Source organism: Numenius arquata, chromosome 5 (genome assembly GCF_964106895.1).
Source record: "Numenius arquata chromosome 5, bNumArq3.hap1.1, whole genome shotgun sequence".
In the NCBI taxonomy this organism is placed as follows: Eukaryota; Metazoa; Chordata; class Aves; order Charadriiformes; family Scolopacidae; genus Numenius; species Numenius arquata.
This window is the reverse complement of record NC_133580.1, coordinates 32,310,617-32,337,100: the sequence shown is the minus strand read 5'-3', so window position 1 is coordinate 32,337,100 and position 26,484 is coordinate 32,310,617. Positions and strand designations below refer to the sequence as shown.

At 40.0% G+C, this 26,484-nt stretch overlaps 1 protein-coding gene across 1 annotated transcript; it reads right to left on the bottom strand.

Annotated features, from left to right (window-relative positions):
• EIF4E (eukaryotic translation initiation factor 4E) lies at window positions 1-25,142 on the bottom strand. The gene is made up of 7 exons (XM_074147194.1): window positions 25,104-25,142; window positions 15,590-15,696; window positions 13,952-14,047; window positions 11,818-11,881; window positions 9,429-9,542; window positions 6,719-6,858; window positions 1-5,236 (listed from the first exon to the last, which is right to left on the bottom strand). Exons 1-7 carry the CDS (start codon window positions 25,119-25,121, stop codon window positions 5,122-5,124), a joined length of 654 nt encoding a protein of 217 aa, XP_074003295.1. The 5' UTR covers window positions 25,122-25,142; the 3' UTR covers window positions 1-5,121.
• Window positions 25,143-26,484: the final 1,342 nt, after the last annotated feature.

Here is a 26,484-nt window from a genome sequence, read left to right as displayed (position 1 = left end):
CAGTTCCTCAGAAGCTTTATTTTCATTCAAGCTACAGAAATATAGTACCTTCCAATTTCCCATTATACTTTCTGTGTATTTGTACGGCTCAGGGTGAGATGCACTAGGATTAACTACCCTGTACATACGGAGGAAGATAAGGCTCAAAAACTAGCTTTACTTCAAAGAACGCCAAACCTTACCTACGAGGCTGGCTCCAATTCCACGATAACATTAATAGGCACAACATAAGGAAAAAAGATTGATCTAGACTACCTATTATAAGCAAAATCCAGTAATTAATTACAGAAAGTCATCCAAAGAAACCTTTTAGAAATAACAAAACAGTTGTTTTCTACTTTGGAAAAAAAATAGAAAAAATAGATGAGTCATTTTTGCTATATATATGATATATTCACATACATACTTTCAAGTATTGTTTTCACTATTATGATACTTACATGGCTAGAGATAAAAAAGTGAAAATCCCATAAACAGATTATTATGCCAAAGAAGTCACAGAGTCTTATCTGGGTTTAGCAACACCTGGAGTTCTCCATGGTTATCCTAGCGACCAAAAAAAGCAGTGACTAGTCTCAGGGTAATTTTTCCCTTTACTAAACACATTTTAGTAAGGCCTGAAAAGTATCAGGGTTTAGAAAAGTGGAAGTGGGAAAAGCACAGGCAGTCATAAACCCCCACAAATTCACAGCTAAGCTTGTCACACGCTCAGTACTAGAGAGGAATAAAAAAAAAAAAATCTGTGTTATGTTTGGTTAGCAGGCAAACTGACACCAACAGACTGACTTCAGCTAGGATGTTTTCACATTTAAGGCATCACACAAAATAACAAGTTAATGCTCAGAAGCAAAACAATCATCATGCGCCCTGCCACAATTCACATTTAGCTCTGGAGACATCAGAACCTGCTTTATTTCAAAATAGAAAGGCCAGTAGGGCACCCCATGCTCTTTTGGGAAAGCGCCAAGCAGCCACCAGGGAAGAGCAGAAGTGCCCATGTTATTTATCACAGGGGAAGGAATTTAAGTGCTTATTAAAGGCTTTGCTGCAGTGCCAGAGCTGGATACCCAAAAAGAAGTTCTGGTGGAATACAAAGCTTTAAGAGCTAAAAGGCAAAAAGTCTGTTCAAGCAGATACAGTGACAAGTGTCCTGCAAAGAAATCAAAACGGAAAGTCTTTAGGATTTAACAGCTTCTGGAGCTTTGAAATGATGATGGAGAGGTCCAGCATGTGCATTCGATAGCCAGGACTGGGACCGCGCTGCCTACTGATACACTCTGCATTCCCACTCTCCAAGCCTGGTTTGGATTGACAGGTATTAAGTGTCTCAAAGTGAAGTAGGTATAAGCTATTTCCTTAGTGGTGATGTCATTTTCATTTGCCTGTTTCTTGCCCAATATGAAAAGGCACAAATTCTGCATTAAAAAAAAAAAAAATATTGTAAGACCTAACTAAAACCTACTCACAAAAAAAAAAATTACAGAAACCCATGACTGTTCTTAAGAGGGCAGAGTCACCTAAAAGTTAAGTGCTAGGCTGTCTGACAGCTCTATGGGTTTAACTATTAAAGCTCCACTATTTGGTTTAGTACTTCAGTGCAGGATGTTCTTGAAGTATAGTTTTAAAACCACCAAGCCCAGACTCTGAAGTAAAGCTTCTCGCTAACAAGGGAGGTCACATGTATCAAAGGGAAGATCCATGTCACTCTGCTAGGCTGAAATGCAGGTTTGGGATTTTTTTTTTTTTTTAATAAGGGTTCCATGAAGTCCAGACTATTTTTTTCCAAGCATTTCTGTAGGAAAAGATTCCATTAGGTAGGATGGAAGCTTTGAACTCAGTCCAAGCTTTGCTAAAAGCTACTATTCCAAGTTCCCAGAATTTGGGTAACATTAAAAGTTAAAGTTTCCTGAGCTAGAGACAACCTGAAACACAGGACAGCAAGAGTGCAGCAGAACAAACAGAAAGTGGCAATGAAAAGCATTGCACAGCCCGAGACTTACAGTATACCCAGAAACCGTTCATTCACAAGTATTCCTCATTTTTTACCCCTTCTTCCCAGGCTGTATTTTGGCACATTCTTCCATTTCTTTGAACACAGCAAGTTCCTGCTTTCTTTCCTTGCTCTGCTGGTTTTGTCCCATATAAACCCACTCCCGAATAGATGCTTCAGACATTTATTCATTCGTCTTCTCAGGCTTACTAAAACCACACACTGGCAACGGCTACCCATCTCGCTGGAAGTTTAATGACACTGAATATTTTGTACCAAAACTAGATACTTTCAATTTAAACTTTTAGTGCTTTTTCCTCTTACGAGCCTGTGGCTGTTTTAGTAATACACAGAACGGAGAGCTCTGCTTCCTCCCATAGTGTAAGAACACAAACTACACCATTATCAACAGAAGAACATTAGTACACGACACAAAGTGATTTGCAAGTTGGAGAAAACTAGGTTCATGGTCACTTGCTTCTTCTAGCAATGAATTAAAGGCAGAGGTTATATATTTGATAAAGCAAGTATGCAATTTAATTTTCATTCAAGTCTTCTAGAAACATAGCAATTGTTATTTGAGCGGTGAAGAGCCTCAAATCAAATTTGAAGTGAACCCCATCACCTTTCTAGATAAGCAAAATGCTGCTACTCTGAACAATATTCCCATCAGCCTTGTAGTGAAATGAAACCAAACCAGTACTATATACTTCTCACAACAGCACTCAGTCTAATCTCATGCTCTTTACGAAGGGACAGCACTACCTAAATTTCTGAGTTACACTCATTTTAATGAGCCTTGCCCCAGTGCTCCCAAATTACATACACGTAGACAATCTCATGTTACCGCTCAGGAAACAGATTCATCTTTACCTTCCCATGCATACAGGCATTACTGGTTTATTCAGAAATATCAAAGCCTTTATAAACACTACTCAACTTAAAGCTGATGATACAGGACAGAAATAGTTGGGAGAAATTTAGTTCAAAAAGCTTACTTTAATTGCAAAGATGATTAGCTGAAACAGGAAGCTGGAAAACAGGCAGGGACTGCTATATTCTGCTATGAATGGTTCTATTAAACCTGACTTGCTTTGCACACCTGCAGAATCAGGGCAGGCAACCAGTTGCACCAGAATCTACAGAAACCAGCATACAAACAGCCTAATAGCTCTCTCCACATCCAACATCTATCCTGGTTAATGACCAATACTGAAGGCTTAGTATCATTAGATGCCTACTGTAAGCATTTCTATTAAACAGACATAATAATGATCTAGAAATTAATGTAATATCTTTTCAGTATAGTCTGATACTGTTTACAACATACGTTTCTTACAGAATGTGCAAGTGTTCAAGTCTATCTTACCACATAGAAACACTTCAGTGCCTTAGGCAGATTTAAAAGCCTGATTCAACTGAAGCTTCACTGTCACAGTGACTAAACTCATATTTTAAGGAGTTATCACGAAGATCAAAACCCCAATAAGCATCTGCCTTTACCTGAAGAAAGGCTATATAGCCCAGGTAAAATCTTAAAATACATCCCACAGTAAAAAGTAAGAAACCGGCAATAAAGTATTGATTTTGCTGCATGCTCTACTTTTTTAAAGAGTAGAAAAAGCCTCTCACACTGTGCTCAAAACAAGTAGTTAACTCCACAGCCTTCGAAATTTTCTCCCAGTCCTGCCTGTCAAGCAAACTCACAGCTCCCACAACAATTTTCAAGCCAATTAAAGTTCCATTTCATTGTAGACATCCATAATAGCAGACTATCTAGATCCTCATATACTTTTGTTTTGTAGACATGTCTCTAGAGCGCTTTACTTGTACTTCATATAGCAATTAGATACTTTAAGTAGAATCACTCAAGTGCTTTTAGTGTAGTTCCTACCCGAAACTAGACATCTAAGTACTTTTGGATTTCTTGGCTGGCAGAAACCAAAGTCAAAAGAGAAACAACACAAGCCATGATCAATTAGACCAACCACTAAGAAAAAACAGTAGCCACATCAATATAATTTCACTTTGATTTAGGGTGCTATCTAACAGATTTATTAAAAGTTTCAACAGGCTATAGCTCCAGACTTTATCTTTCTTGGAAGACACTACAACAGAAGCCACAGTAGAGACTGCCTCGTCACAAGAGGTACAAATACTTGCTGTATAGATGGAGAAATAAAAGGACAAATCTAGTTGTCTAAAAGACAATTCACTGTACACATTTTATTTACAGTTTTGTACACTGTCTTAATATGAATGGGACCGCTTTTCTACTTGAGCCATTTTAACCAAAGCAAAATAACCTAAGTAATACAAAGTGTTAAAATACAGCATAAGATACAAAAACAGACATACTATTTCTAGTAAGGAATGTAAATTATGGTGTTACATTAAAAAAAAATCCACAATTATGTTTAGGAAATCACACAAACAGATCACTGACTTGACTGAAATGCATAAATTTGTAGCAAAGCTTTGATGTTACAAAAAACCAAAAAATTACCAAAGAATGCACAAAATTAATGTTTATTCCACCTTTGTCATATTCCCAGATTCTTCACCAAATGTTACATGAGCAAAAACAACTGAAATCAAAATATCACTAATGTTATCAAATAGGGAAAACAAATAAATTAATCTAGCAGCCATCAGCATAGGTTACAGCAAAGATGATGCTGTATAAAAAAATTGCTAGAAAACTGTATGCACCATACTCTTTTCCAAACCAGCAAAATGTTACTGCATACAATGCAAATGTAAAACAGAGTAATTTCCTGCAGGTACAGAAATGCAGCTTTTCTGAATACTGTGGATAAACAATTTTTTTTTTGTAATAGTAATGTTTCTACCAAGCTATTACAGAGTGGGCCAGGAAAACATTTATGGATTCGGGGGGTGAAGTGTACTAAAATTCTGATTGGTAATGGTTACTTCAGCCAAAATAGAAAAAATTGAACACAGAGGTACAAGACAAAGGCGAATGAGACTTCTCACAAATCTTAGCAACACTTAGATGGAAATAAAATTTAAATGTAGTCCACTCTGCTTTTGAAGAGGCTTTGGTTCAGCTCCCAAATCTCGATTGCTTGACGCAGTCTCCTATGAAAGAATACTCAGAAGGTGTCTTCTTAAACAACAAATCTATTTTTAGTGGTGGAGCCGCTCTTAGTAGCTGTGTCTGCATGGGACTGATAACCAATCACTATCTTTGGAGGAAGTCCTAATCTTTCCTTGTATACTCTCCTGGAGAAAAGAAATAGAACAACAGTTTAAGCAAAGCCCTTAGGAAGGAATTAGCGACAGGACCACCTGCTTTTAAGATCTGTTGACACCTGCATGAAAAATAGTTGCCTATTAAGAGAAATTTCTCAGGTATGAATAAAGAACTTGAAACAGGATTTTTGCATCTAAAACCAGCTTATAGTTCTGTATGAACAATGACTTACCATATAAAATAGGAAAAGCTCTTGCCAAAAAATAATTAACAGGCCTACATAAATGCAGAACACAGGGACTGCACTGCATTCATGTGAATATCATTAATATCAGCAAGTTACATTCCCACATACAGAAACAAAATAACTATGAAGAAGTCATGGTCCATGATTCCCGAACTACTGAGATGACAAAGTCACCTGAACCAAATAAAACAGCAATTACCTGGAACAGTCAGTTTTTACTGACCATTCACCACACACACATCCCCGCTACACAGACTTGCTGTCTTTAACTACTAATAGAAAGCAGACCCACACCCTCCCAATTCATTACGGCACTGGTCATGGGCAGCTAGCCAACAGGAGCTTTCAGAATAATTGGCTTGGATCTTACGCCTTGAGAAAGAAGCAGCAGTACCCACCTTGCACACACACACGCTGCGTTCCTTGGCTTAGAGTGAGATGCAAGCCACTAACGGCTCTAGGCTCCAAGCTTCTACTAAATCACAGGACAAACCCCATCAACTCCAGATGCTAACAAAGCTACATAAATTTGTGGTTTTTAGACTTACCCTAATCATAAAGGAGCAGTTTACAGGACCATAGCTTACCCCAATTTTAACTGTTGAATAGAAACTTGATGTATTTTCTTTGGAGTTATGGCAACATGAGAGCAGGTAATCAGCATAACTTACCTTAGTCATTGTGTCAGTCAGTTCACAAAACTAACTTTTTTTTTTTACAGTTCTCTAGTGGACTCATCTTAGCTTGTTAATTAATGGTTAATACCATTAAAAAAATGCTCTCTGATGCATCCTCAACAGATGATTCTGCCCTTCTGCTCCACTCTCATGACACTCCACCTGGAGTGTGGAGTACTGCATCCAGCTCTAGGGCACCCAACATAAGGACATGGACCTGTTGGAGCAAGTCCAGAGGAGGGCCACAAAGATTGGCCTACTATCTACTATTACTGGCTACCCACCATCACAGACTGGCACAATGCAACACTATCTACAGGTATTAATTACAATGCCTCATTGTGAAATGAGACTTCTGCTGAGATTTGTGTCTAACTCTTCATTATTTCTAAACTACAGTGAAGGTAGTGCAGCAGTACAAAGAATTTACTAACATAAGCCTGTAAAAAAAAACCACACAATAACACAAATAATTTGGCATTGAGTTACTTAAACTTGGGATACAACTCTCCACAGGCTACATTTGCCTGAAGTGCATTCTCTATCCAGTTTGCATTTCATATACTCAAGACAATCACATTACTTACCCTATATGCGTAACAGCATCCCTGTTTTCACATTCAGTTGTCCATATTGCTATTTTATCACCCTTAGTTCTAACATTAACAACAGCACCACATACATCATCACTGTAGTCATCAAACGACTCCCCAATAAGGCACAGCAGCTACAAAACAAAGATTAACCATTAGAAATGGCAGTTCAAAGTCAGAATCTTGCTCCATAGGCACACAGTGTACACAAAGAACTGAGGAATACTACATTTTACATTTACACATGTCAAGCTTATGGCCACTTGCCGTACAGCAATCATTTTCTCTTTACTGCAGTATCTTCTTGAAGTTCCAAATGTTACAAGTGAATGCAAACCCAGTTGCAATAGGGTATCTTTCTCCTGTTTTCAGTTTTCCATCTCTCTTCCTGTCCCAGCAGCTGCAAGTACTGACACAGTTGATCATTTCTGTAGTGTTGCCACCCACCCCACCCTCCCAATCCAAAACCAGGTAAGAACTAAAGGAATTCATTCTTTTCTAAAGTGTGTTTAACACAGGTAGACAAATCTGAAATTTTAAGTGTTTAAATTCACTGTCTAGGAAGAACCTGTGAAAAACTATTTGGGCAATATGTCAGCTATGTAAGGTCCAGCTTCAATCCTGAAGTATATCAGTTGCACATCAGACTGCAACTTAAATGAAAAGTGCTATCTAATGAAGTGTTACTTCCTATCAGTACACACAGGAAGCTTCAGAGCTCCCACAGGCTCTAAAGTGGGAACCAGTCATCCTGAACAGTGTGTAATGCGAGTGCAACACCACAACTGTACAAGTTACACAAAATTCTTTGCCCGCAGATTTCTAATAGTGAAGCTTGGAATTGGCAAAGGTGGTAATACTTCAGGAACATCAGTCTGCATTAGGTCACATCCCTGTACAACATGCTAACTGTGAAAGTGATATTTAAAATCTTTGACTTGCAACTTGTAACACAAGCAATTTTCAGATATTCAAAACTTAATTTTTTGTGATTAAGACACATTAATCTAGTCCAAGCTGAATTAAAAATCCTTCTGCACACTGAAGTGTTAATCTCCAAATGGACACTTGTTTACTTCACTTGCACAGTGTGTCAAATACACTGCCATTATATTCATTTTCCAGAATCACTTATAACATTTGGAAATCCACACTTGCAACTTTTTGAGCAAAGCAGGTCTTTCAGTACCCCTGAGAGCTGCAAGGGCTGACCTCATCAAGGAAATACAAAAAGGACAAAGTGTGCTAGTGAATAAATCAGGCATAACTACACATACTTTAAATGTTACACCTAATTGCGGGCTGCACACATGCACTGAGTAATGAAAGCCATAAATGTTTATGTTTAAACCACACACAAACATTCAAAATATTGATATGCCTCAGTACATATACATGCAAAATAATGCATAATAAACACTGAAGTTAAGTACATTCTTCATGAGTACTGCACAATAGGGGGGAAAAAAGTCTTCTCAAATGAAGTATACTTTACAGTTACTAATTGTAAAGATCATTAGATTATAAAAATTTGTTCCAAAGGGGAGTGATAAAGGGAGAGGGTTTGACTTTTGTTGGAGAAAGTTGGTTACAAATAATTACTGGAATTAGAAGTGACAGGGTTGTTTTAGAGCACATATTCCAGTCACCTGGGTATTTGGGCTCTGTGCCATTGCCTGCTGCTAAACAAAAGCAGAGCCCTCCAGCATTAACTCTACATAGACTGTCTGCACATTTCCAATCCATATGTAACAGTTATTAAGAGTCAGAGGGACTCATACAGGCATCTAGGGACAGAGGCCAAATGCACGCACCAAGATGTTTATTTACTCATATAATGGTCATCATCCTTTCTTCAAATCACTACTACAGTGACTAGAAAGATCCTAATAGCTCTGGCATTTTGGACATCTCTGCTTTGATCCTGAAGGCCATCTCTCCCTTTCAAAGGGGTATGATTCTTCTTGCCTTTCACACAAGCAGGGAAAAAGAGATCAGAGATTTGATAAGATTGCTTTGCATTGTACTGCCTGCAATCCATGCCCCTAAAGCCCAGATCACATTAGGCTCTTCACAGCTACTCTGAGTCAGTTCATAGACAGTACGGTTGTATCCTTTACTACAACACATTTACTGCAACCCACATAATCTCTAGAAGTATATTTACCATTCAAAAAAATCTATTCCAAAAAGATAACAGCAATGGAAAAAGGTATTTTTATAGCGCACAAGCGCACTGTGCTATTAGTTTCCTTAGTGTTAAGTACAAAAAGAACAGAAATAAATCTGAAACTCCCTTGCTTCAGCAAGACCAAAACATGAAAACCATTCACTTTTAAAAGTATTTGTGAAACAAATTGTTATATTTAAGCAGTTAAATTTGGGAGTCACATTCAAGACAAAATATTATTTTCCCAGTAGCTCAACAGCTATTCTGTACATTCCACAGGAAAAGGTTAATCTGTCCTGTAGAATTATCTCTACTTCTGCCCATTTTAAGAAAGTATTCAACAGAATACAACTACATTGGGCACCACTACTGAAAAATCATGTTTCAAATACAGTCTGTCAAGAAAAACTTAAAGGACACTGTGCTGCCAGAAGCTAGAAATCTAGCATTGCACACAGAAAGAACAAACCAGTTAAAATATTAAATACAAATGAAAGATTCTTCAGTCGCAATTTGTAAGGCCACAGTGCTTACTGTCTCTAGCCAGAAGCGATCAAGGTCACTTCGTCTCTGCTGTTTGTTTAGTGTAATTAGCCATCGGCCTCCTCGCTTGTTTTTTTCATCTTCCCACATGGGTTCAATCCCATCCTGCAAAGAACAGCCAGAAGTTAAATCAGACTTGATCTGTATTTTTCCTAAAGAATAACCAAAAGGCCAGTGATAACTGAGAAATAGCAACTTAACAAAAAAGTGTATAGTTTAATATACATACCTGTCCAGAAATACTCTCATACCAATACCAAAGTTCCAAAACAGCTTAAAAAGGGCACTTCCTCTAATGAATTTTTATTTCTACACAAGAATCACAGCCCTGGTGAAAGTCCTGGCTACACATTACATAAAAAACCTGTGGGAACAGGCAAAGCCAAACATCCACTTTGCCCCTGGTACAAAACCAGATAAAATTAGGAGCTACATCCTGGAGTCCTTATTTTAAGTCTTGGACTCACTGCAACATTGGCCAAGTGCTTTGCTTATGCATAAAGATTACTTCACTGAAACAGACACCCTTGGCAGTCTATCTCAATGACTTCCTGCACACACAAGGTGACAATAAGAGGGTCTTAACTGCCAGGGCCACAAAAAAAAAAAAAAAAATCAGCACACCATTTAGAAGCAAGTTGCATTCTGATTCATGCTTTACCAGTGGCCATGAACTGAATTTCTTGGGGGCGCACTGACACAGCAAAGCAACCAGCTGCCACTCCCATACCCACCAGCTACACTGCACTTCAGGGAAGTCAGTCATTAAAAAAAGCAGGTAACTGTCTAGACAGAGAAATTTGGTTAAGAAACATCTATTGAGAGCCACACTACAGAACTTTGGCTGAAAACTAATTAAGTGTTCAACATGCGGGATGGAGTGGTGTCAGCTCACTTTAAATTTAACACCCACACTGACAGCTGCACAGCTCACACTACTTCATCACCTTTAAGAGGAACTCTTACGAGGTCACGACTGAAGGACAGCAAGAGATTGCTCAAAAGCCTGGAACAGTTGACAATTCTGTACCTGTTCCATGCATTTAAATAATTAAATTATTGCTGGTTAATGTGCAAAAAGACAGAATAGATACACAATACTTAAAACACAAATTTAGGATTAAAGCAAAAAATACAAGCATGATCCATAGACACCCTAACCTCTGAGGGGCCTATGCCGCCTTAAAATTTACCAGCAAGGTTCCTCAGTCACCTAAAACATAGTTACCTTCCCAAACCCGAGGTTTACAAACTATGTACACAGTCTACAGAGGAGTCCCAGCCAGTACCTATGTTTATTATACACAAAGCACCAGTACTTAGGAGATTATTTAGGTATTTGAATGCAGAAAGGAAGCTGTACATTAGAAGCAGTTTGGAGAGGTTAGGATTTGATTTAGAGCTGCAGTTCAGATCTCCACTCCATCTGAGGCAGGGTTTCACAGAATGATGGAATGGTTTGGATTCAAAGGGACCTTAAAGATCATCCAGTTCCAAACCCCTGCCATGGGCAGGGACACCTCCCACTAGAGCAGATTGCTCAAAGCCCCATCCAGCCTGGCCTTGAACACCTCCAGGGATAGGGCATCCACTGCTTCTCCAGGCAACCTGTTCTAGTCTCACCACCCTCACAGTAAAGAATTTCTTCCTGATGTCTAGTCTAAATCTCCCCTCTTTCAGTTTGAAACCATAACCCTCGTCCTATCACTACACTCCCTGATAAAGAGTCCCTCCCCATCTTTCCCATTAAGTACTGAAAGGCCACAATACGGTCTCCCCAGAGCCTTCTCTTCTCCAGGCTGAACAACTCCTGCTTCATCTACACTTTCTCATCAGCATTTCCCATTCACTAATCTGAACACTACTCAGCATGCTTTTAACTGTCAGTGTTGGGTACAATTTTTATTTTATGGTTAAGCAACAGGACACACTACCAGTGGTATGAAAATTAATTATAGGAGCATTGTGCATCCAGCTAGTAGTACTCATAAATAATACTGAAGAACACTGCAGCCTCCCACAGACCTCAGACATTTTAACTTATTTCATGTCACACCAAATGACAGAGCTGGAAAATCTTTCAGATTTTATAAAATTATTGATATTTAATTATTTGCACAAGCATTTCAAACACAGAATGAAGACAAACACAGCAACAAATGAAAATGTACTGTCTGTGAAATGTATTAAAGGACTTGCATTTTCAGAACTAGTGACAGCCTGATTTTCAGAGGGCATGTGTTTCAGACTTCTTAAAAATTAACACCTTTATGACATTCCCAACCATGTTGCTGAACTGAAATATTTGGACAGTGTCTTGCTTAGTCAGGAAACCATCCATCAACATCCATAACTAAAGAAAAAAGGTTAGCAAGCATACCTTAAAGAGCGAGTAGTCACAACCAGGCATTAAATTACTAGAGAGCTGGATATGGTTGTATAAACTATTGGAGGGAAAAAAGCAGGATTAAAAACTAAGCATTATTTTAAGGTACAAAAACTCTTAAAGAATTCAAGACATATGACTGTATAAAACACAAAAATTAAAAAGCATTGAAGTTATTTCAGAAGCAACCCTATTTCCTAAGTATCTTTCAGCAGTATAAAAGCATTACCTTTAAGATGTTCTGGGCTTAAAGCAGCAGAATGGAAACTGGTTTATGAACACTTGCTGTGTTCCTATACAACAGTATTTTCCAGATATACCAATGCTTCTTTTAAACTTAGTTCTAACAACATTATTAGAAACATAACTTACTGAACTTTCATGGCAACAAGTTCTGTGTGCATGTGTATTCTGTACATATACATACATGGAATAAGGATAATTGTTTATACTTCTAAGGCTACTCTACTTTTTAGGAGAAATATTCAACCTTATTTAATACAATATTCTAGGCATAAAGGCTGTAGGCCCAGTAACTCAAAATCAAATAATGACTCAAAAGGCAAGAAAAGATGATCGAAACAACAATACATAAAATATATACTCTGAACTGAATTTAGCACTACGCAATTCAGAGAAAAAAAAAAATCAAAGGAGTATATTCTGTCTCCTCCTCTAGCAGGAAGACAGATGCTTTTTTCTCCCTGCACTGCTAAGGTCAGACTTCAGAAAAATGCCTGCACATACCACAGTAACCTGTAGTCCAAGACTGACATTTAGGCATGGTCCAGCACCAAAAAATAAATTGATTTCCATGATGTTCTAACAATTAGAAATAGGGCAAAGGAATTTACAAAGCCAGTTACACATTTACCAGCTTCCCTCCTTTAAGCTTACCTTAACCTTAGTATTTTCTCCCCAAAACACCACACCTATTTCCCACTCTGACCACAGTGGAGGCATGACTTCTCAACTCCTTGTGACTAATTTTATTCCTTGGCTGCAGACATCGAGATTAAGCACTTCTTTTAATTACGCAGACTATCTTGGTTATAGGAGCTCAAAAAACTTACCCTTAACTAACTTGAATAGCGTGCTTCAGACAATTTAGCCTACCACATACCCCCAGAGACTGCAAACTGCTGTTCACTCAACCTTCAGTCACCCCCACAGCAGGAATGGGAAAGTTGTTTACAAGCATAGAATCCTGTTTTCCTCCCTCTGATGACTGCACCAATAAATACTTTTTCAACATTTCATTTTTAGTATCTTTTTCTTTCCTGTTGGTGGTAATGGGTCACTGCTGGGTCTCACTATTCCACTAAGAGACACCATCTCTCCCTTTGGATGTGTTTTGGTCGTATCCAAAAGAACCCTGCCACTCAACGTAGCATGAAACACTAAGGAAGATCAAACATATAATGCTTTTTTGGTTTTTTCACCCTCAATTTCATTCCACTTGCATTTTCTCCATATTTCATCATTATGGCAGGCAAAATCTTCCACATAAGCCACCTGAATCTGACTGAAGCGAGTGTCTGGGAGGCACAGGCCTACCTTCAAAGCCTTTGTTCCTGCTGTTTGGGCCTAACTGCTTTTGCAGTCCTTCAGTTTAGAATGAAGGTAGTTTCTTCCATAACCTCTAACAAACTTTCAAGGATGCTTTTAATTTGCATCTATCTCCCAAGTACTACGCTTCAGATTCAGGCCCTCTTGAACACTTCAAGTGAGCCAGATGTCTGAAAATTTAATCAACTAGCAAAATTTGGTGCTAAAGTAGTGACAATCAGTTACAAGAATTTACAAATTCATGTTACTATGAGACAGCTACTGCAGAGATAAACTTTTCTACATGTATGTCACATACATATGAATATAAGCAGTGTTGCAGTGTTAACAGCAAGACAATGTGCATTTCAAGTACGAAAAACCTCTCCAATCACATTTCCACAAGGTTACATTCTACCACATTCTAAAGAATGAGGTAAACCTCACCTCCAGTTTTGTAAACATTTCAGATTATACTCAAAAAATTGCACTTAATGGAGTACTTTGTTTTTCCGACTTTAGCATAAGCTTTGCCAACGTATGCCAGGATAATTATGCAGATTGAAAAATCTTTACTTACGCCCAAAAATCTTCAACAGTATCAAACTTTGAGATAAGACGAAGATTTGCTTGCCAAGTTTTGCTCTTGTCATTTTTAAAAAACCAGAGTGCCCATCTAAATGGAAACAAAATAAAATAATAGCATCTAGCAATTAAAGTATATTGAAAATATAATTCATTATTTGTACTGTTATATCCAAACTAATTGAAAACTTTAAGATATTATCAGCATGGAAGTCAGTTTTCATCAATAAGCTACACAAGAAACTCAGTTCTCAAATGCAACTCTTCACAGATCAACATTATTTGCATTCCTACTACAAGAATCATGGCAGACTTGATCGATCTGTTTAGGTAAATATTTTAGACAGTTTTGGAACATTTCTAAGACTGCAAGTCTCACATGTTTCTCCTTGCTGCCACTGCTACCCTGTAATCCCCTACCACAAATAACTGATTATGGTCTAAAACAACACCAGCTATTCAAACTAGGAGCACAGCTCCCTTTCCAGTAATTTCCTTGCAAAGGTTACAAAAGCTAATTATATCACTCCAAAAGCTATATATGACATGAAAGTTTCCCAAGCACTCACATGCTCGGAGAGCATAAATGTTAAAATGGAAGCTGCATTGAGCTTAAAGGCAACAGTCTTAAAAACTCCCACCAACTTCTGCTGTTTCAAGTTTTTAAATCTGCGTATTCAGAGACAAGACTAAATGAAAAGTTTTCCATCCCATTTTCTTCATCTTTACCCCTGCTGAGTACAAATCTCAACACATATTATAAATTAAACCTTTCACACAAAGATGCTCTTTCTGGATCTAAAAAGCATCATTTAAAATGCTGGAACAGGATACCTGATGAGGCACGTAACAAAACAGGCTTATTTTTCATTCTGATAGTTTCAGTAGTGTCAAAATCACTCAGGTTAGCACTAGAGTAGATTTCTCACAGAGGAGTACTTTTAAGTCTATTTGCTTTGAGACCTTTCCTACCATTTCAAACCTTGTTTTAAAAGTTTAGTGACACATTGGTACAAATGTATGCATTTTCACTTTACAGGGTTTCTTCTGCTGTGCTTCCTATAGATAATGAAAACAATATGCTGTAGACATGAACCATTCATGATCAAGTCTAATAAGCTCTTTGGCTGATGAACACAGCTTTTACTGCTATCACTTCCAAGTAGCAGAAAAAAGTGGTACGATAGGAAGCAGAAGACTGATAAGAAACAAGAACGAGAGTTTTTTTACCACTGGCACCTTGATTGCCTGAAGTACAAGGCAGAATGGAAGGTTTTCCAGTTCTGCTTGGCAGCAACTCCATCTCAGTGTCACTCTCATAACACACCAGACAAAAGCAACAAGAGCTCTGCTTGCCTCCAACTAAAAGCAAAGCCATGCTCTTTCCAATTACATGGGTGCATTATGAAAATTTGCAAAGATTTTCCGCTTCTGTAACACCACCATATGGAAAGGCTCTAAATTACAACAGGTTCAGACCCTATTTCCTCTGCAACCTCACTACAAAAATCTTAAAAAAACCCAAGAATTCTCAAAATGCTGCTAGAAAACATAAGGTAAACAAGAGAGCTGTAAAGCCACAGGCATTCCTCTATCTTTGGCAAAATTACAATCGTACTTCTGTACTATTTACCTGTTTTGTAGTGGATGCTTAATATACTGTTCAGGGCTGGCAACCTCCTGACTAGGTGCTGGCTCGGTTTTCTCCTCTTCTGAAGGCTGAGGGTTGGGAGTGGTTTCCTGTTTGAAGAAAGGAGTTATTAATCCATTCCTTCTCAATCTTTATTGAAGTAACTTAGTTCTTTGAAGTAACTTTAAGAAGGTAGAAGCTAAGAGTTCCTTTAGTTCATCCTGGATTAGAGGCCCAAATCACATCATGGAAGTACAGTCTGCATCCCTTTATTCTTCAACATCTGAACAGGTCCTACAATAAATACTAACTGCAGGAATTCACATTCTGCTGTTCAGTGATTTGCTTCCTCTATCATTTGTTTCCAGACCTGTTTACCTAACATTTGTCTTATTTTGAAACAGTTCTGAGAGTTATTTCAGAAATACACAACAAGCTATGTTATCTAGAATATGCAAATCTAAAAATTAATTCCCAGGATTAATAATTTCAGAAGGAGTTTTTTTTAAAAATCAGTTTCTGATGAAGTATCATTGGAAAAGATGTACAGGCCCTGTTTATTTAGAAGAATCTGTTATTACAATTATGAGACAATTCTCAGGTCTGAAATCAGCTATTACAAGCAGCTAGAGACCAAATAGTTATCTTTGTATTTGCAACATCACTACTAACAAAGCTTCAGGCACCTCACAGCAGATTTTAAACACATACCAGGTCTCAATTTTCAAACTAAAGTAAATGTAATTACACATGTTTGCCACAGATTAGACTGATTCCAACTATTATTTTTTCAAATCTCTTGACACAGTGCTAGAGATGTCAAATATATAACACAAAGAAGTGAAATAATATATTCCCTTCGCATGCAAACCCCCTCCAGCTTGTCATTCAGTTTGAGAAGCCACTGTGTCAGGTTTGAATTTCTAATGCCATTCCTTCAAACCAGGGAACACAAAGCTTTATTGTGAGGCCAAGTGTCCCTGCCAGTTACCACCATCTCTCCCTAATCTGCAATCCTTACTAGAATATTACAGAGACAAGGAATGAGGACTAGAGCTCATTCCCTACAGCTAACACAAAAACACTGGCAGAGCTGACCCCGAGAAAGAAAAAGCACTTCAGTTATATAAACACATACTAACTACAGCAGACCCAAAGACTCTAGATATTCCTAAATGCAGCAATGTAAAAGTAGTACTTAAAAACTAATTTAAACTTTCTGATCTTAAAGAGAACAAAGAAATGTACGGGAGGCTTAAGTAATGATAAGTCATTTAATTAATGGAACAGTTGACTCCAAACTTTCATGTTACTCAGTTTATCATCACCAAAGCTGCTGAGAAGTGGAGTGGATTTGAAGTGATAACAAACTAACACTGTTTAACCTTCACAGTCCCAGCTGGAAAACTTCTGATAACACCTAAAGATCTATCTTAATAGAGGTTTTTCTTTTCATTATCAATATATTTAGCATTATTAAGCACGGTATTACATTTTTTTTTCAGAGAAGTTACACCCTGACACCTGAAAATCATTGTTTGCTTTAGTTTAACAGCTCACCTAGGAAAAAAAAACTCTCAGTTCAAAAGCTGATTTACATCATGCTTAAGAATGCTTTCGTACACTCCCACATTCACAGGGAAAGGACTGAAATGCAAAGGCCTGACAAGAGTAGTGACAACTAAGAGATTGCTTTGATTTACACAGCACAAGGAGCAGGTAGTACAATTTCCTGCCTCTTGGTAAAACTAAATGCTTTCTGAAGATTCCCTAGTGGTGTACATCACTGACAAACCCACGGAAGCTGAGTGTTGGACAATCTGTCAAATCTCCTTCAGTGTAACACTATAAAAAGCTAAACAGATCTTCAAAAAGCCTAGTAAATGCTTCAAATTCTCTCTAGAATAAAACTTCTGGTGTTAGCTCCATTTATTTTTAAGTTGACGGGATCAAATATACATCTTTCCTTTTAATCACAAGTAAGAACCCCACAGAACAAATTAAGATGGTCAATGCACAAAGGCTATAAAATACACCAAAGCAGCGTTTCAATATTTCTTCCTCCAAGATATTGTTTGTATTATACTACAAGGAGTCAAGTACAGACAAGTACAATTTAAATGCTGCCCCTTCAAGGGCTTCTAACTAGAAGAGCTAGAGATACTCCATGTGCAAATACAATAAGTATGTAAGAAAAACCTTGTTGATATTTTGGAATTTAACTAAGCACTAGGTTTGGTGATAAAGCTTGTTCTCATTCACAATACTCTGCAGTTGTGACATCTAATATTCACAATTGATTTACAAATGCTAATATGCTGAAGATTTTTACATCAAGTAGACTCACTCTTGATGAATGCGGCGCATCTTAACAAAAATAATTTGAGACTCTCATTCATGTTTGCTTTGCAAATAGCTTTCAATATATAAAGAGCTAATCCTAAAGTCTCCCTGGCCAGTCTTCCACAAATATGACTATATAAAATGGAATAATCCATACAAAACTACTAAGCACTTGCAGGGCTATGCCATTTCATAACTTCTAATACAAGACAACATCAGAAAGTACTTAGGTAGCACCTCCAGACAACTGAAAAGAGTGCCATGAGCCTCAATACCAATGGTCACCCTTCACATAACTACATGAAACTCCATTTCTGGAGAAACAGAAGACATCTGACTCAGCACAAACACTTTAGTTAAGTCACCACAATAAGAAATCCCTCAAGATATTTTGACAGCTAACCCAGCTTTAATGAAATTCAGATGAACCATTATTTCAAGCTCCTGTCCAAAACAGTACAACCCACCTCCAAGTTCCGGCTAACTACGATCTTGACCCTGGATTTTGCCATCGCCCTCAAAAACTAACTCAGCCAGAAGAGATTTTTTTTTTTCCCTTTGGCACCAGGCTGCGCATTGAGGACAGGTACAGCTGTACACCTTTTTCCAGGTTTGCTCACATAAAGTTGGAAGCAGAGCTTTCTACCACAAAAAAGTTTTCTGGCTGGTCTCGGACAGAAGCCTAAGGCAGCTTCTTTTCACTACCTTTTATTTCCCACTTACATCAAGGAAAGCAGAATAAGGACCATTTACATTTTTGGCTTATTAATTATATTAGCTCCCATTTCTTTTCACCTTACCTTTGTCTTACTGTTCTGACCACCAAGCTAAAGTATTTGTATAGCAAAACACTTTTCATTATTATGTATGTACTTCCGCTAATTGGCATTCAAAATCCATTTCTTGTATCCAGCCTCTTTCCAACTACTGAAATTCTACCCCAAACCACAAGCATGCAGGTTTTAAACAATTCTATAAACTCAGTATGAATTGATGTTGTACACATTTTACCAATTCACACCTTGAAATCTTGCAATTGCTACACTATTAACTTTAGTTAAAGTCAGGCTATCTCCATGAGCAGTTTCTGGACTACTAAATTTAAAGTCCTTCATAATACTTTACTATTGCTCATATCTAATGCATTCTTTAACCTAAAATTGACTTCGCACCTACTATTAAGCTAAGCCACCGCTGGGTTTGTTGCTTTTAAAATAGATGTAATAAAATAGGTAGCATTACCAGATAAACTGGAAAGCTTCATATGGCCAATCCTACTCCTCATACACAAGACAGCACATAATTAAAAGTGACATTTATTCACTGCCCACATGTTTTTCTGATGTAGGAATCAGCTTGCAGAAGTCCATGAAACATTTGCCTACTCAACATTTAATGACTGTGCGTATCTGCACGTTTCTTGGATCCTGACACTTGCAGATTTAATTGGTGTTATTTATTCTTTCTCCACAGCACATAATGACCAACATATCAAAGGAAGGTGTGCGTGACACTGGGACAGGAAACAAACAGCACTTACAGTAAAAACTGCTTAATCAGGTTTGTCTATTGAAGAGAACAACTAGCTTGACCAGGTTTCATCAAGTATTTTTAGGTGCAGCCGAGACCACATTCGTGTCATCTAATTGTCTACAGAAGACACTTAGGAAGTCCAATTGAGAGCACAACTTTTATGTCCCAAAAGAACATAACCTAGCACTACCACGCATTCTTGGTCAAAGTTAAGAGAATCAATCAGCAGAAGAGGATTCAAAAGTCTTCTTGCATTGAGCCAAAGTAAGTTCCATTTGAGAGCTTCCACCTTCTTGTTTAGGGTTTCCAACAGAATGAGAAAACTGCACATCCCAGTTATCAGATGTCTAGGGGAAAAAACACATCACCTGTCTGCTGGTCCTTATGTTTCTTGCAGGTAACTGCTACTATGTTACAATTCACAAAATCAAGAGCTTTATTTCAAAATATTCTGGGCAAAAAAAAAAAGGGGGATTTAAACCCACTTACAAGCAAGTATTATGTTATGTAAGAAAACAATCCAAATTAAGATCTGATAGGCAATTCTGATGAATGAATACAGAGGTAAAAATCACATGTAGCATGTGAAATACCAACTGGAAGAGAACAGCCACCTGTTACCAATTAGTGTTAAATAGCTTTTCAGACACCAGGGCAGAGAAAAATTTTCTAGGCATGCCATAACAAGGCCTAATACAGAGCAACTATTCTAACTGCATACATTATTACTTAGACCACCACAGATTTTTAGAAAGGCATCCACCATTAGTACACAAACACAGGACCCAATTTTAACTGAGTGACATCCCCACCAGATTAGAACAGAAGTGTAACACATACAGGAGGACAGGAACAGAAGACTAAAGTAGAAGAATCACACGCTTCCTCCAGGGTCAGAGGGGAACACTGTTTCGGGTTTTTTGTGGGTTGGTTTTCTTTTTTTTTAGGAAATATAATCTCAGGCTTTAACAGACACAAACAATATTTACAGCCCTTTAGACTTCTGAAAAAATGGGTTACATATGCTTGAAAGTACCCATCAGATTATCAACATTTAACTCTAATGTTATGACTAGAATTAGCAAACAAGTTACAAGGCATATCAAAATACTTCAGCATCTTTGTGTTTTTGCCACCTGCCTAAGCACACGGCCCTTGTGCTACTACTTCTCATCCCCATCTGCACCCTACTGCCCTGAAATGTCCCCATGGCATAAGATGGCTTTCCACATCTAACATGGCTAGTTCCAAGACATTCAGACAAGAAAACAAGAAATTCCCCCCAAACTGCTGAGGAGAATGGTTCAGATGACTCAATGGACAAAACCCATCTGTAACACCTCTAATCTTATCACACACTTCTACACAACAGACATAAAAGCACCCCAAATTACCACAAGCATATGGAGCTACTCATACAACCAAGGACAGAATTTCACATCAGCTGAAAAATTATGACATTCAATCTTCAGAAAAGAATTTAAAACAAAGTTGTATGATGTATGGATGCTCAAGAGGTCAGTCTTCAGCCAAAAAATAAAGTCCTGGACATACCACTGGTATGCCCGACTATTGTAAAGCATGTAATGTATACAAGCTACTTTGATAAACAGCACTGAATACACAAAAACCCAACCACTATTTGTAAGATTATTCATTTAAACGACTGTTCTGCACATTTAAAAAAAAACGCACTTTTAAGCAGTTACAATTTTTCTGCCTTACAGTCACTATGTAAGAATCAAAGACAACTGCTGCTTTCAGGCAGCTAACAGAACACTTGTGTTACACAGCACACTTAAATCTGTAGATCACACAGTACCTTCATAACATGAACATTTTAAAGAAGAGTAGGTTTGGCAACTTTAAGAAATGAATGACTGCTTTAAGTTTCTGGGCTTAAAAGTCTCCAAACCCTGAGTTTAGAATATTTCAAAAGCAAAAGACTTGTTTGAGGAAGAAGTCACATTAATTCACTTTCAAAACCTGCATTTCTCTTTCACAGTACAGGTATCTACCAACAACCCTCATTTGATTCTCTTCTCTCCACCCCCCAGAATTCACACTGATCATTATAAACCTGCAAAAAGGGTCACATTTTCTCAAAGTTTCCCCATGTTTCACCTCCACACCTGCAGGTAGTTATCAGTAAATGAAACACAACCCAGTCTCATATGCTATTTTTATGCATTACTTTGAAATAAACTGGACATTTTATAGGCTGGGTGAAATGCAATTTTTAAAAAAAATCCTTTCAGAAAAATGTTTATCTCAAAAAATGTACAAGTTGTCCAACATCACCTTCCTCTCAGAAGAGACTTTGTATTCAGTCAGAAATGTAATTTATAATTAGAAAGACAGTTTATGATAGACGCTCTAAGTTATTAAACAGCATGCAAGATACATTTAGCCTGCATCATTTCAGAAAAATGTCATGAGCAAGCAACCGTGTTCACAATACTACAGCTGAATACTATACTGTTTCCAGCCACAGCAGGTCACTGACTGTATTATAGCAGAAATACCTAGTATAAAGAGAAAACCTAAAGTTGATGCCATGGCCTGCACTGAATTGACATGCTGTCTGTCAATAATACAAACTAAATACCTTTCCACCTACCTTGAATTTTAGGAGCTATTTTGAACTTCCCAGAATTTCAAGGCCTTACACCACTAGGTTCGTAACCCCTTGAGATAATACTGTTTCATTTAAAGAAAGTTTCGAGTCTTACCTACTGATGATTAGCTGTTTAAACAAGCATTTTCCAAATTATACATAAGTGAAGTTTCACCCAAGTATCTTAAAATGTGGAGTTAAATTCACAGGAACTGCATCTGTGTAAGTGTAATGATAACTGTCACAAAGGGAAAAAATTAAATAAAAGAACCATGATGTCCATTTCCAATCTAAATGATGAGGGATCAGATGCTCACCTGTAAACTACTTCCACACAATTTAGATGCACCCAGAAGTTACAGGCTTCATGTGGCTACATTTTAGAGTCACCTTTGGTAAGCTACTGTTTACTAAAGCATTACTAATTGGTTTTGTTGTTGACTGTGTGGACTTTTGTACAGTGTTATCTGATCACATTCGACCCTCAAAGGCTACAATATAAGCACATTCTAATAGGACACATTTCTGCACATTCTTACAAATTAATCTAAAATAGTCTTAAAAGAGAAACAATCCGAATGGCAGAAGAAAAAATAAGTTTCAACCTGTCAGTGTTGCAGAGGCTTAAGTCTTCCCTGCAGTGGAGAAGTAAACCACTGTGCAACAGCTCTACATTTACTTAGACTAATCTTGCTTTTCCTCACAACCTCCATGGGACTCTTTACAGTACTCTAAACTCTCAAAATTCCTAAAGTTTCAAATATTTTCTTCCAGCCTCTTAACAAGACTTAAAATGTGTTACATTTGAGAGCGTGGAAGTACTAGATACATCACTGATTTTATTAGAGACCTATATTAAAAAAAAAAAAGACACTCAGTAATGTTTTGCACTTCCTGGGACACATTTTCACACTAGGAAACCATCACAGGTGACATCTCCACAAACCTAGGTCCAGATTCTGAAGGTCAGCAACAGAAAGGCCTCCCTATGATCAAGAGGCAATCTAATCCCTAACCACACATACAATTAAATTGTTCAATTTATAAGCACATAGTATTTCTGCAACATTAGCATCTATGACCTCAGTCACTAAGCAAGCCTAACTTTAAGCTTAGGTAAGAGAAGTACGAACCAGCTAAAAGGACAATTAAAAATTTTACTATTTAGATAAATTTGAAAATAAGCAAGCACAGCTGATGTTTATTTCCTAAAGTCAAACATACTTCAACTACAGCAGAACATTTAACAGCAGTATTACTTAAAGTGTTGTGAACACTGCCCTGTCTTCCACTTTTACCGGCTCAGCACAACTGTCACTGCATGGCGAACTGGATCTGGGAAACAGCAAGGCAAAATCAATTGTTTATTTTTGGCTAAATTAGGCCCCGGATCTAGCTCAACATGCCTTTAGAGTCATTTCAGTTTCCAATGGCCATCAGTATTACAAATTATTTATCACAACCCCTGCTAAGCTCCACAGTCATCAAGAAACACTGTGCTGACAGGAAGCTCTCATCTTCAGATATGTGGGCTATAGCTCAGAAAGAACAGCTTTGGAATGGGAAAACAGGTGTTTAACACTGGGGCTGGAGAACATGGAAAGGGTACTGCTGGTGGTCCAGCTTACTGTCTTCACAACCAACATTCTTCCTGCTCAGAACTGCTAGTCAAACAGTTTGTAAGTACTGACCAATTTTGATCTCTTCGTTGTAAGTAAAGGTGCAGGTTTTTTTGTTCATGGGAGGAGGATCAATATCCCTTAGACAAAAGGGTAAAATGAATCTTTATTTAAAAACACTGAAGTAATTTTCAAATTTAGTATCTTTTTGTCTAAATGTTACAAAGCCCCTCCAAAGCATGCACTGGCTGTTTATTCCCAGTTGGTAAGCAGCAGGAAACCAGCCTTCCTTAAGCTTCTCCTTTTCTTGAAGCTGTCATACACAGTCCATCCCTCATGATACACAAGCATGTGGGATTAGAATAAAAACTATACTTGGACCACTTCCAGCTGCTTCAGTTCTTTATGGAAGTGCGGGCTGGGACAATGTTTATAAAATACACCATTGTATCATAAGCATAACTTAATACCTAGAAAAACAACCAAAAAAAGTACTTCATTATAATAAAAACCACAAAAAAGCTTGAATAAAAATATCATTTTGAGCCAGAAAGATGACATAACCGGAAAAAGCCAATTTCGTTTGCAACACGCCTCGAGTCTTACCAGCCACACTCTTTTCTCGTTTCAGCCGCCAAACTCCCGAGCAGCGCATCTGCCAGAACTCACCCGTCCTCGCACCCCGGCCTGGCGACCCCCGCGGGGCCCCTCTCACCGCCAGCCTCCAGACGAGACCTTCACCGCTCCCCGCCTGCCAGGAGGGCGCTCGCCGGCCGGCGAGGAAGAGCCGCCCCCTCGGTGACCGGCGAGCCTAACCCTCCGGGCGGAAAGCAACATGGCCACCTCCACCGCGCCACATGCGCCCAGCGCGGCGAAAGGCCTCCCGCCGAGCGGCCGGGCCGGCTCCACGCCGCCCGGGGCTTTGCCGGCTATTCCTCGCCGCGTCTTCCGGCCCCGGCGTTCCCCCCCTGCCGCAGCGCCGCGGGGGCGGCGGGACCGGGACCGGGTCGGGTCGGGTCGGGCGGCGGGGGCCGCGGGCAGGGCGCGGCACAATGGGCGCCGCCGGCACTCAGGCCTCGCTCCCTGCCGCCGCGGGTGGCCGCCGGCCCGGCCCGGCGCCCCCCCCCCCCCCCGCCTTCAGCCCCGCGGCGGTGCCGGCCCAGCCCTCAGGCCACCGCCTCCCCCTCCCCGTCGCGCCGGCCGGCGCCTCCCGCTCCCCCTCCCCCCCGCGCCGGCCCCCTGCGTGCGGGCGCTCCTCGCCGGCCTCACCGCCCGCCCTCCCGCCCGGCCGGGCCCCCGCCGTCCCCGGGGAGGGAGCCGCGGCTGGAGGAAGCGGCGGCAGCGGCGGCGGGAGGGCGAAGAAGGAGAGAGAAAGGCGGGCGGGAGACGGGAATGAAGCACTCACCGGTTCCACCGCCGCCATCTTAGATCGGTCTGATCGCAGAAGCGCGGCGGGGAGGGGAAGGGGGCGGGTAAAAAAAACCCAGGTTCGAACCCGGTTGGCCGCCTGGCGGTCACGTGGGCCCGGCGGCCGTTGGGGAGTGAGGGGGAGGGGGGGAAGGAAGGTGCCGGCCTTCGGGCGCCGGGCGGGGCGCGGTGGCTGCCGGGAGATGTAGTCGCCGGGCGCGGGGGAAGGGACGGGGCCTCCTAGCGGCTCAGGCGGGTGCACCGCCCTGTCGGAGTAGCGGGTAGGACGTGTGTATCTACGTATGTGTGTATATATATATATATAAAAGAATATATATGCAGGTTTCTGGCCCTCGCGTTCCCCCGAGCAGCGGGCACCAGGGACCGTTCCATCCGTCGGTGCAGGAGCGGGCAGCTCGGGAGAGGCGGTTTCGGCTGCCTGCCGCTCCTCCGGGACAGCCCTCCGGCGCCCGGGCACCCTCTGAAAGGTTCACCCCAGACCACGAGCCCGGAGTTTCAAGATCATGCGATTTTTTTTTTATTTTTTTTTTCATTTAACTTGCTTTTTTAATTCCGCATTTAATTGACTGGGTACTGTCACTTGCCGGCGATCCGGGCTCGCCGGGCAAAACCAGCTGCTCCTCAAACCCGACGGCCAGGAGGCGGCTGCGGTTTGGCGCCGGGAACGCCGGCGTGTTTACCGGTGCCCCGGTACGGCCAGGCTCCTCGCCGGGAGATGCGGGACAGCGGAGAAGAAAGGCAAGAGGTGGGAACACCTTCCCCGCACGGGGAAATAGGGGTTGGTGGGGTAGGAGAAAAGCGAGAGGCGGTGCCGGTCTCTCCCCCTGGCTGTCCCAGCTCTGCGGGAAGGCATCTGGCAGCAGAGGGAGACCACCAGAGACCTCCTTTTTCTTATGAAAGGATGCAAACATGGAAACCCACCCAGTCACCGTGTCCAACTGTCAGCACAGCTCATTCAAAGCTCATGGGAGGAGGGAAGGGAGAGAGGTGGTCTCCAGCCAAGGACAGATTAGGCAGGTTTAGATGAAGTGTGCTGAAGGTTTGAACGTTATGAGCAGATTGCCAAACCCTGGGCACCTCATCCAACCACCTACAGCCGAGACTCGGTCCATGTGCTGCACACCCCCCTGATCTCCTTCTTGTACCGGGGGGGAGGAGAAGGTGGCAAATACTCGTCTGGACCTCTCTCTCACATGGAAACACAACGCAGCCGGGGCGCGCAAGGGCATACCGATACCTGAAGTAGACTTTATATATTCTATAGATGGTTAAACTGTAGGGAATGTTCTTTTAGTGAAGAAATGTAGCTATTTTAGTAACCATCCCAAATCGTTTTGAGCACTTAGTAAGATAAGAAA